This window comes from Carica papaya, chromosome 8 (genome assembly GCF_054855325.1).
Source record: "Carica papaya isolate Zhongbai chromosome 8, ASM5485532v1, whole genome shotgun sequence".
Taxonomy (NCBI): domain Eukaryota; kingdom Viridiplantae; phylum Streptophyta; class Magnoliopsida; order Brassicales; family Caricaceae; genus Carica; species Carica papaya.
Window position 1 is genome coordinate 7,037,004 of NC_142316.1, and position 12,266 is coordinate 7,049,269.

General features: G+C 44.6%; 1 protein-coding gene across 4 annotated transcripts; it reads right to left on the minus strand.

Moving 5' to 3' along the window:
• Nucleotides 1–1,731: 1,731 nt before the first annotated feature.
• On the minus strand, nucleotides 1,732–12,179 carry LOC148240422 (uncharacterized). Of its 4 annotated transcripts, XM_088209148.1 has the most exons (3): nucleotides 10,796–12,179; nucleotides 10,515–10,585; nucleotides 7,142–10,271 (listed from the first exon to the last, which is right to left on the minus strand). In XM_088209148.1, the coding sequence occupies exon 3, from the start codon at nucleotides 8,947–8,949 to the stop codon at nucleotides 7,150–7,152; it is 1,800 nt and encodes a 599-aa protein (XP_088065274.1). In that variant the 5' UTR covers nucleotides 8,950–10,271; nucleotides 10,515–10,585; nucleotides 10,796–12,179; the 3' UTR covers nucleotides 7,142–7,149. The 4 variants fall into 4 exon arrangements, with proteins under 4 accessions (XP_088065275.1, XP_088065274.1, XP_088065270.1 ...); XM_088209149.1 differs by adding an exon at nucleotides 1,732–1,953 and having other exon boundaries at nucleotides 7,503–12,179; XM_088209144.1 differs by having other exon boundaries at nucleotides 7,142–10,585.
• Between the last annotated feature and the right edge of the window lie 87 nt (nucleotides 12,180–12,266).

Here is a 12,266-nt window from a genome sequence, read left to right on the forward strand (position 1 = left end):
AGTAAAGAATTGATATCCCTTATCAAGTTAAGTCTCGTGGTATTTTTTCAATTCTAAATTTTTTCATTTTCCTATAATTTTGGTTTTCACTCCCCTGTTAAGTACAGCTCAAGTAGGGAGGGTTTACTTAGAGTTTTAAGTTCGTGGTTGCTGATATATATGCAGGGTTTTGGGTTGCGTTATTAATTTTGGGTTCCGCATAAACTAAAATTAGAGTTGTCTGAGGGTTCATTCGTACATCTAGTTTTAATATCTCTTTCTACAAAATATAGGTAAGTTGTAACTATTAAAAGGATAAATGAACTTTAAATGAGTTCATTTCTTATTGTATGCAGAAAGCGAAAAAAATTAAGTAAGAGACGAAATGGACTCTAAATGAGTTCATTTTTTATTGTGTAGAGAAGGAGGGAATGATTAAATAAGAGAGGACGGAAAAAGCTTATTTAGCATCACTCTAAGAACAAAAGCAAAAAAAAAAAATACATGAATAAAAAAGTTACAAATATTCTACCTTAAAAAAGAAACAAAAGTCACAGGATGAGAAATTTATCTATATCTTTTGTAAGATCAATAGTTATAGAAAGAAGATTGTACTAAGTATCATGCATAACATGGAAAGAAAGATACTTTCTCACTTTGATTTGTTATGAGATTAATTAATTTTTGTATCCTTAGATATATTCGGGTGTTAACATTCACATAAATATGTCTATACAGGGTTCATTGAGTTTTTGAATGCCAAATGATGCTGAAATTTATCTATATAGACAATGGCAAAGTGGTCAAAGTTAAGATCATTAAGACTTTTAGATTATTACTAAAGACTTGTTATAATTGAATTTATAGAAGACATGTGGTGTACTATCGTTTAGATGAAATTTAATTTATATTTCTATCTTGACAAATAAATTTATTCTTGTTTATTTGAAAATAAAAATTTTAGTCTTGTAAAAAATTCAAATGTCATTAGTACCAGTTCTTTATTTTTTTTTTTGATAACCTATATTTGCTTAATATAATTACCTTATTTAAAAAAATCTTGCATTCGAGTTCAATTAATACGAATTGAAAATTAATCAATGAGAATTTCGATACATCATGGTACAAATGTTTAGATCATATATTGATAGTGTGCATAAATATTACTTTTATTGCTTAGATGAATGTATATTTCAATCACTTACTGCTTAATTTAAAAGATTTTGTTAAATTTTGATACATGTGGAAACAAAAGACAGAATATTCGAAAAATAGTGCAACATAACTGATTTAGTACACAAAGTCGTCATATATGCTCAAGCCTTGGGCAAGGCTTGTACCTAGTAGCTCTGGCAGCAAATATTAATTCGTACACGAGTAAGTTTTGGACAAGGTTTACACCCTAGCGGAAACAACAAATATTAATCTTTCAGGATCCTTTCAAATTCACTTAAAAGTAAAATTGTACCTATTAGAAATAAGCATGTTAAATGTAATTGTCATGCTACACGATCATATTTGATTCATGTCATTCATCATATTAATATACGTGACCGTTGATAGTTTTATCTCTTATATAAACCACTTTGATCTTATGTTGATATAATTGATGGGTTGAATTGATTGAAGATACTTAGATTAATAATAACAAATTCTTGAACTTATATGGTTATGCTATGGATTATAATTATGAAGTGATATATATATGACACAAGTGGAAGATTGTTGAATATGTAACGGCCCCGGAAAATATTAAAATGAAATGAGTATTTAAATATATCGAATGCGGAAGCGAGATCAAAATTTCATTTAACATCCCTTACACGAAAAACCAAAAACGTACTTAAAATATAAAAGATTAAACTAACTAAGAAAGAAACTCGAAAATAAAACTATGCGTATGACTACAGAGTCTCTAGGCATCCCCTTCGTCGTCCTCCTGCGGAACGGGCTCGGGAACCATGTCTTCCTGATCTGAAATGGTTAATTAAGGAGTGAGCTACACTAGCCCAGTAAGAACATCACGATATCTCACCGTCACGGAGATAAAGGTGGGTAAAAAACCACAAAAAGACCAATGGAGCATAATTTACAATAAACTCGTTTATTAACAACAAAACCTTTTATCAATAATAAAACTTTGACCATCCACTTACCTTGGTGGAATTTATGAAAACAATATGAGAAAAACAATAACATTATCATAATCATTGAATAATCTAAGCTGTAAAACATAACACTTATCACGCCTCTTGTAATTCAATCATTTTACAACATATCTTTTTCTCATTTACCAGCCTACTAGTATCCGTGGGGGTCCATAGGGGTTCCGCTACCCGTTAACCTTTAACATTCATAATCAGTTTCCAGGGCCGTCCCCATACCCCGTCCGGTATGGGCGCCAAAACCATGAACCTCAATACCCCGTCCGGTATGAGAGTGAAACGGGCCGTCCCCATACCCCGTCCGGTATGGGCGCCAAAACCATAAACCTCAATACCCCGTCCGGTATGAGGGTGAAACGGGCCGTCCCCATACCCCGTCCGGTATGGGCGCCAAAACCATAAGATCTCCATACCCCGTCCGGCATGTGAGACCACAATCCCGGTAGGGTTCCCTACGGACCCGGTCCGTCCACCATCTCCCAGGATATCTAGTCAGGCTGACCCCCATAATACAATTATCAGTTTACACAATCTTTCATTTTTCCTTTTCCCCAATCAGCATCATCAATTCACATTTAAACAAGCAAATCGTAATTTATACCAAACAGACAACATACAGTATCAGTTTTTCAGTCATTCAACCCATAATTAATAAAAACGTAGTGCATGCACACAAATCTGTAAAATGAACACATCAAACCTCATTTTGCATTTAAAGCTGTAAACAGGCCAAATAACAGTAAATCATCAATCACACTAGACTCGGGCTCCATTAGCAACCTTAAGCAATTTCACACATGCGTTAATTCAAGAAATACTGTTTTATCATTTTGAACTTTAATACCGTGATAGGAAATAGGGTGAGGGGTCCTTACTTGTTTTCGGGATCCGAATACGATTCACAGTGCGCCTGCAGGCTGTCCCTAATTTTCCCCTGAATTTTTCCCGGGGAACTGAAACACGCTCACAGTACCTGCACGGGTTCCAAAAAAAATCCAAATTAGGCCCAGGGCCTCTTTCGGCCCAAATCGCAACTCCGGCACGGCGGCTCCGCCGTGCTCCGGCGACGGCGCCGCCGCTGGCAGCGGCGAGTCGCCTCGGGTTGACTGTTTTCGGCCGTTTTTGGCCGAATTCGGCCACACTCGCATTGGTCCTTGTCAGAAAACAACCCTAGGGCCCTCGGGGGGCCAAAAAATCACGGAAAAACGGAGCTTACCGGCGGCGGCGCTCTCGGGTACGGCGACTCTCCGGCGAAGTTTGTGTTTTGGTGATTTGGCTTCGGTCAACCTGTAGAGAAAAGAATGGTGATCACGGTGATATAAAAATTGCATCGAACGGAGGCCGGGAAGGGCCTCGTCGGAGGCAAAAACCGAGAGGGGGCGCGGCGGTGCCGCTGGGCTTCGGCCGCGTATTCCGGCCGTTTGGCCGGGATTTCGGCTTCGATTTGGCCATAGGAGGAATCAGTGGGGAAAAACAAGTCGGGGGTATGAAATTTACCTCGATCGGCGGTCGGAAATTTCCCCGGTGCGGCGGCGAGTGGCGGCGGGTGGCGGCGGTCGGCCTCTGGTTCGTCTTCTCCGGCGAGCGGCTGGCGGCTAGGGTTTGTGGTCTGGTGTGGAGGTTCTATTTATAACCCCTTGCCTTTTGATCACAGCCGTTCATTTTCTTTTAATCTGGGCCGTTCGTTTTTGATTGAATCTGGGCCGTCCGTGCGATTGAATCTGGGCCGTCCGATCGCGTGATTGATCTGGGCCGTCGGATCGCACCCACGCGGATCGCCAGCGTGGCTCCTTTTGGAGTGACGCGGTCTTGCCACGTGGCAGGCCCTGGTTGGCCGGGACTGCTGACCGGGCCTGCTGACGTGGCTGCTGACGTGGCCGACCTTTTTTTTTTTTTTTTTTTTTTTTTTTTTTTTCTCCTCCTTTCCGGGTGCTACAACTCTCCCCCCCATAAAGAAATTTGGTCCCCAAATTTGCCTCATTACTCTTGATCAAACAGATGAGGATATTGGGCCCTAAATTCTGATTCCAGCTCCCAAGTCGCCTCCCTAGGCGTGTGGTTCTGCCACAAGACTTTTACAAATGATATTTCCCGGTTACGGAGTATTCTGCTTTCTCGGTCCGTGATACTGACCGGTACTTCTTCATAAGACAAGTCCTCTCGGAGTGAGAGCGGTTCATGAGCCACGACATGAGAAGGGTCCGGATTGTACTTGCGCAGCATAGATACATGAAACACATTGTGAACCCGGGAGAGCTCAGGGGGCAGTGCAAGTCTGTAGGCGGTGGTACCAATCTTGTCTAAGATTTCAAAGGGTCCAATGTATCTGGGGTTTAATTTTCCCCTTCTGCCGAACCTACTAATTCCCTTGAAGGGGGTGACTTTAAGAAACACCCGGTCACCTTTCTCAAAGGCCAGGTCCCTCCTTTGGGTATCAGCATAGCTCTTTTGCCTACTCTGAGCTGTCTGGATGTTCTTCTTGATCTTAACTATCTTGGACGTGGTTTCTTCCACTAAATCCGGGCCAAACAATCTTCTATCGCCCACTTCCTCCCAACAAATCGGTGACCTGCACGGACGCCCGTAAAGCGCCTCGTATGGGGCCATGCCGATGCTTGCTTGGTAACTGTTGTTGTAGGCAAACTCTATCAGGGGTAGATGGTCGTCCCAATGGCCTCCGGAGTCAAGGACACAAGCTCGGAGCATATCCTCCAGCGTACGGATTGTCCTCTCTGATTGTCCATCGGTTTGGGGGTTTGGGGGTGGAAGGCAGTACTGAGGGACAGCTTTGTTCCCATAGCTTGCTGGAAACTATTCCAAAACCGAGAAGTGAATCTGGGATCCCTGTCGGATACCACTGTTACTGGGACCCCATGCAGTCTGACTATTTCCCGGACATACATTCTTGCCAACTTGTCCAACGAATCAGTCATTCTGATGGCCAGGAAGTGGGAAGACTTAGTGAGTCGGTCAACAATTACCCATATGGCATCGTGTCCCGATCGTGCCTTGGGTAGTCCCGATACGAAGTCCATGGTGATGTGTTCCCACTTCCATTCTGGAATCGGTAAAGGCTGAAGCAACCCCCCTGGGCGTTGATGTTCTGCTTTGACCTGCTGACATACCAAGCACTTAGATACAAAGTCGGCTATATCTCTCTTCATCCCATTCCACCAGAATCGGGGTCGCATAGTTTGGTACATTTTTGTACTTCCTGGATGCATGGCGAACCTTGAACTATGGGACTCTGTCATGATGTCTCTTTTTAATTCATTGTCGTCTGGGACACACATTCTGTCCTTGAAACGAATCAATCCGTCGGCAGAGATCTGAAATTCTGAGTTCACTCCCTGTTCTGCATCCTTCTTGCGGTTTACTAGGGCGGAGTCGATTGACTGGGCTTCCTTTATTCTTTGGATTAGCTCGGGTTGGACTGCTAGGTGGCTCAAACATGTGGCCCTCTTCAGATCTTGCAGTCGAACCTGCTGCGTAGCCCCAATGGACCTGCATTCCGAAACCATCAGATGGGCTAGGGTGTCTGCACTCTTCCTACTGAGGGCATCGGCTACTACGTTGCCCTTACCTGGATGGTATAGGATGTCACAATCATAGTCCTTGAGGAGTTCCATCCACCTTCTCTGACGCATGTTGAGATCCTTCTGAGTGAAGATGTGCTTCAAGCTCTTATGATCGGTGTAGATCTGAAAGGTCTCTCCATACAAATAATGGCGCCAGATTTTCAAGGCGTGTATGATTGCGGCAAGCTCCAAATCATGGGTAGGATAGTTCTTCTCATGATTCTTTAGCTGTCTAGACCCATATGCTATAACCTTTCCATGCTGCATCAGGACACAACCCAGGCCCAGATAGGAGGCATCACTATAAACTGTATACCCTCCTGATCCACTCGGTAGAGCCAGCACGGGTGCAGTAGTCAGTCGCTTCTTCAACTCTGAAAAACTCCTTTCGCAGTTCTCATTCCAATCAAACTTTGCATTCTTCTTTGTGAGTCGGGTTAGAGGGGCCGCTAGACTGGAGAACCCTTCGACAAACCGGCGGTAATAACCCGCCATCCCTAGGAAACTGCGAATTTCCTTAACTGTTGTCAGCCTTTCCCAACCAAGTACCGCTTCAACCTTTTCGGGGTTCACCGACACCCCTTCCTTCGATATAACATGTCCTAGGAAGGCGGTTTGCTCGAGCCAAAATCCACACTTGCTCAACTTTGCATACAACTTCTTTTCCCTGAGTACCTGGAGGACTTGGGCAAGATGATGAGCATGTTCTTCTCTACTTTTTGAGTAGACTAAGATATCATCGATGAACACGATGACAAATTTATCCAAGAACTCTCTGAAGATTCTGTTCATTAGATCCATAAAGATGGCCGGGGCGTTGGTTAGCCCAAACGGCATAACCAGGAACTCATAGTGTCCGTACCTGGTTCGGAATGCCGTCTTGGGGATGTCTTCTGCTCTCACTTTTACCTGATGGTAACCTGATCGTAGATCTATTTTAGAAAAGACCTGTGCACCCTGCAACTGATCGAAAAGGTCATCAATCCGGGGGAGAGGGTACTTGTTTTTAATTGTTACCTTGTTTATCCTTCTATAATCAATACACAGTCTCAACGTTCCATCTCCTTTCTTTGCAAAAGTAACCCCGGCACCCCATGGGGAAATGCTGTGTCTAATGAAGCCACTGTTTTGTAGCTCAGTGATTTGTTTCCTTAGCTCTTCCATCTCGATGCGGCTCATTCGGTAAGGAGCTACCGAGATGGGTTGGGTTCCTGGCTGTAAGTCTATGGTGAACTCGACCTCTCTGTCCCCTGGTAGACCGGGCAGTTCATCCGGAAATACGTCTGGAAAGTCTCGGACTACTGGAATCTCTTGGATACAAACTTCCTTCTTGGGTTTACCTAGTTAGGGAAAATACAATATCAACGCACTGGGAATTAAGAAGAAAAGAATTTGTCATTAGGGAGAATCAGTACCGAATAATTTTATTAACTTGTGAATGGTTCCTCGTTGGGAGGATTAAATACAATCTTTTTATTAAAGCAGTCTATGGTGGCGTGATACGCCGCCAGCCAATCCATTCCTAGGATTACATCAAAATCCCCTGTGTCTAACCCTATCAGGTCTACCCTCAATTTCCTATCTGCTATCTCCACGGCACATGCCCTGTAGACAACCTCTCCTAATAATGTCTCCCCCCCAGCGGTAGATACAAACAATAATGAATCAAGTCTATCAGGTGGTACACAAATTTTGGAAGCAAGAACATGTGAAATAAAAGAATGTGATGCACCAGTATCAAACAAAATATGAGCAATGTGGCCAGAGATAGTATACATACCATGTACCACGTCCGGGTCTGCATCGGCATCCTTCTGGGTAAGGTTGTAAACTCTGCCCTGGATTGGAGGCCTCCCTTGATTCTGGTTCCTAGGACACTCCCTCGCATAGTGCTGGGTACTGCCGCATATGCGACAGGTGTTGTTGAGGCGGTAGCAGGGTCGGTCCCCATGATCCCTGCCGCAGTACTGGCAGATCTTCCCACGAGCTGCCCCCATAGCCTGAGGAGGGCCCTGAGCGGCAGGCCTGGGTCTCTTGCTGGGTTGGACCGGCATGGAAGGGCCTGGCCTGCGGAGCGGGGCTGAAGGTCGGGAACTTCCCGCTAGCTGAGGGCGGGTGTCGAAGCTCCTTTCTATGATCTGCGCCTTTGCCAGGACTGCCGAATATGTCTCGAGCTCCATCACCAACAAGTGCTGTCTGATCGCCGGGCGGAGACCCCACTGGAATTTCCTGGCCTTTCGGCCCTCATCCAACAATGTCTCCGGGGCATGTCGGCCCAGCTCCAGGAACTTGCGGGCATACTCCGACACTGTCATATTACCCTGGACCAACTGAGCAAATTCAATTTCCTTTAAATGTTGGATGTGCTTAGGGAGATACTCCGCATGGAAAGCCGCTAGGAACTGCTCCCAAGTAACTGGTACAGGCAGGGTGGCCCGCTTGAGCTCCCACCAGCGTACTGCTTCCCCTACCAGCATGTAGGAGGCAATGGCAGCCCTCTGCTCAGGAATTACTCCCAAGGTCTCAAAGGCTCGCTCAGTCTCCGCCAACCAGTATTGGGCCTCTTCAAAAGAGGATTCCCCCGAAAAAGTAGAAGGGTTCAGTCTCCTGTACCTCTCTATGAAGCCAGGGTCGATCAAGGAGGGAGCGGGGTCCCGAGGTAAAGGAACTGGGGCCGGCTGAGGGTGAACTGGGGGACCCTGTGGTGGCGCCTGCTGATGGGGTGGGGGCACTGGAATGTGCTGTGGCGGTACCTGTTGGTACCGTGGCTGTGGTACCGGGTCGTACCGCGGCTGTGGTGCCGGGTGGTACTGTGGAGGAACAGGCTCCTGCCGGGGTGGCTCGGGATCAGCCTGCTGTAACGGGGGCTCAACCTGCGCTAGCGGAGGAGGTCCGGGTAACTCCCTTCTCTCCTCTTGCCTTCGCTGAGCAGCTACGAGAGCTTCCACCATCTCATATAATCTGTCCAAATCCTCCCGAAGCGAATTATCTTGGGCCGCTCGGTTTAGTGGGGGCCTTCCTCTCCTCATTTCTGTGTACCTGCATTTACAAGGAATGGTTGAGTAACGACCAATCGGTGAGTATTTCTTTAAAGGACTATAGTGTAAGGGATGGGTCCGAGGAAATGCGGCTCTGATACCAACTGTAACGGCCCCGGAAAATATTAAAATGAAATGAGTATTTAAATATATCGAATGCGGAAGCGAGATCAAAATTTCATTTAACATCCCTTACACGAAAAACCAAAAACGTACTTAAAATATAAAAGATTAAACTAACTAAGAAAGAAACTCGAAAATAAAACTATGCGTATGACTACAGAGTCTCTAGGCATCCCCTTCGTCGTCCTCCTGCGGAACGGGCTCGGGAACCATGTCTTCCTGATCTGAAATGGTTAATTAAGGAGTGAGCTACACTAGCCCAGTAAGAACATCACGATATCTCACCGTCACGGAGATAAAGGTGGGTAAAAAACCACAAAAAGACCAATGGAGCATAATTTACAATAAACTCGTTTATTAACAACAAAACCTTTTATCAATAATAAAACTTTGACCATCCACTTACCTTGGTGGAATTTATGAAAACAATATGAGAAAAACAATAACATTATCATAATCATTGAATAATCTAAGCTGTAAAACATAACACTTATCACGCCTCTTGTAATTCAATCATTTTACAACATATCTTTTTCTCATTTACCAGCCTACTAGTATCCGTGGGGGTCCATAGGGGTTCCGCTACCCGTTAACCTTTAACATTCATAATCAGTTTCCAGGGCCGTCCCCATACCCCGTCCGGTATGGGCGCCAAAACCATGAACCTCAATACCCCGTCCGGTATGAGGGTGAAACGGGCCGTCCCCATACCCCGTCCGGTATGGGCGCCAAAACCATAAACCTCAATACCCCGTCCGGTATGAGGGTGAAACGGGCCGTCCCCATACCCCGTCCGGTATGGGCGCCAAAACCATAAAATCTCCATACCCCGTCCGGCATGTGAGACCACAATCCCGGTAGGGTTCCCTACGGACCCGGTCCGTCCACCATCTCCCAGGATATCTAGTCAGGCTGACCCCCATAATACAATTATCAGTTTACACAATCTTTCATTTTTCCTTTTCCCCAATCAGCATCATCAATTCACATTTAAACAAGCAAATCGTAATTTATACCAAACAGACAACATACAGTATCAGTTTTTCAGTCATTCAACCCATAATTAATAAAAACGTAGTGCATGCACACAAATCTGTAAAATGAACACATCAAACCTCATTTTGCATTTAAAGCTGTAAACAGGCCAAATAACAGTAAATCATCAATCACACTAGACTCGGGCTCCATTAGCAACCTTAAGCAATTTCACACATGCGTTAATTCAAGAAATACTGTTTTATCATTTTGAACTTTAATACCGTGATAGGAAATAGGGTGAGGGGTCCTTACTTGTTTTCGGGATCCGAATACGATTCACAGTGCGCCTGCAGGCTGTCCCTAATTTTCCCCTGAATTTTTCCCGGGGAACTGAAACACGCTCACAGTACCTGCACGGGTTCCAAAAAAAATCCAAATTAGGCCCAGGGCCTCTTTCGGCCCAAATCGCAACTCCGGCACGGCGGCTCCGCCGTGCTCCGGCGACGGCGCCGCCGCTGGCAGCGGCGAGTCGCCTCGGGTTGACTGTTTTCGGCCGTTTTTGGCCGAATTCGGCCACACTCGCATTGGTCCTTGTCAGAAAACAACCCTAGGGCCCTCGGGGGGCCAAAAAATCACGGAAAAACGGAGCTTACCGGCGGCGGCGCTCTCGGGTACGGCGACTCTCCGGCGAAGTTTGTGTTTTGGTGATTTGGCTTCGGTCAACCTGTAGAGAAAAGAATGGTGATCACGGTGATATAAAAATTGCATAGAACGGAGGCCGGGAAGGGCCTCGTCGGAGGCAAAAACCGAGAGGGGGCGCGGCGGTGCCGCTGGGCTTCGGCCGCGTATTCCGGCCGTTTGGCCGGGATTTCGGCTTCGATTTGGCCATAGGAGGAATCAGTGGGGAAAAACGAGTCGGGGGTATGAAATTTACCTCGATCGGCGGTCGGAAATTTCCCCGGTGCGGCGGCGAGTGGCGGCGGGTGGCGGCGGTCGGCCTCTGGTTCGTCTTCTCCGGCGAGCGGCTGGCGGCTAGGGTTTGTGGTCTGGTGTGGAGGTTCTATTTATAACCCCTTGCCTTTTGATCACAGCCGTTCATTTTCTTTTAATCTGGGCCGTTCGTTTTTGATTGAATCTGGGCCGTCCGTGCGATTGAATCTGGGCCGTCCGATCGCGTGATTGATCTGGGCCGTCGGATCGCACCCACGCGGATCGCCAGCGTGGCTCCTTTTGGAGTGACGCGGTCTTGCCACGTGGCAGGCCCTGGTTGGCCGGGACTGCTGACCGGGCCTGCTGACGTGGCTGCTGACGTGGCCGCCCCTTTTTTTTTTTTTTTTTTTTTTTTTTTTTTTCTCCTCCTTTCCGGGTGCTACAGAATATAATCTACTATTATATTAGTAGACCTACATATATTTAATAGTAATTGTACATTATATAATAATCATAAAGAATTAAGTCTAATTAAGAGTGATCAAAATAAAGTTTTAAGGTGTAGATTCAATGACGTCAAGTATAGAATTAATTATGTTTAGATATCAAGAGTTCAACTTTTAAATCTTATGATGACCCAAAATAAAAATTAGAAAATTTGGAAAGCTAAAAGTGGTTATACTCCTTAAATTTTAAATGAGAGAGGACTTGTTTACAATCTCATCATTAGCAAGAGAGAATGAGAGTCATAGAAAATTCTTTCGTGTTTTCTATAAAGAAAAATCTTTTATTTATCAATTTAGAAAATCAAAAGTCCAAATCCATGCATAATAGTATGCTCTATAGATCAAGGTATGCTTCCATTCTTGTATTTCTCATGATTCCACATGATTTTTTTTATGATAATTTTCATCCCTAAAGTTTAGTTTCCCAAAAGTATTCCTGTAAAGTCTCTTAAAATATTCCTACATAAAATACTAAAAATATACACTAACTCATGCAAATAATCAATAGTTTAAGATACTAAGGGAAAACCATAATCACATTTGAAGATCCTACAATATCCAAATCACAATTGTAGGTCTTACAAGATCCGAGATCGTGGCAGGAACTTGATGCATGCTTTATTAATACCATTACCCAGCTACTAGTTTAATAATCCTTTTGGAGTCAACTGAGGGAAATAGTCTGACTCCCAAAATATCATTATCACATAGATAAACCATTAATATCAATAGTTTTAAGGTACTAAGGTACTAAACATATTTTATTAAAACCACAAATCATACTAGAAAGTCCCATAAGATCCAATATCACTCGGTATAATACAGTTGCTTGACTGAATCGTCCAACAATCCCATTTGTAATTCCCTACTCAGCTACTAGCTTAATAACTTTTTTGAGCCAAGCAATTAGCTAGCAAAAATTTATACTCAAGTTCCTTATGTAGGACAGAAGCATATATAGAAATGTAC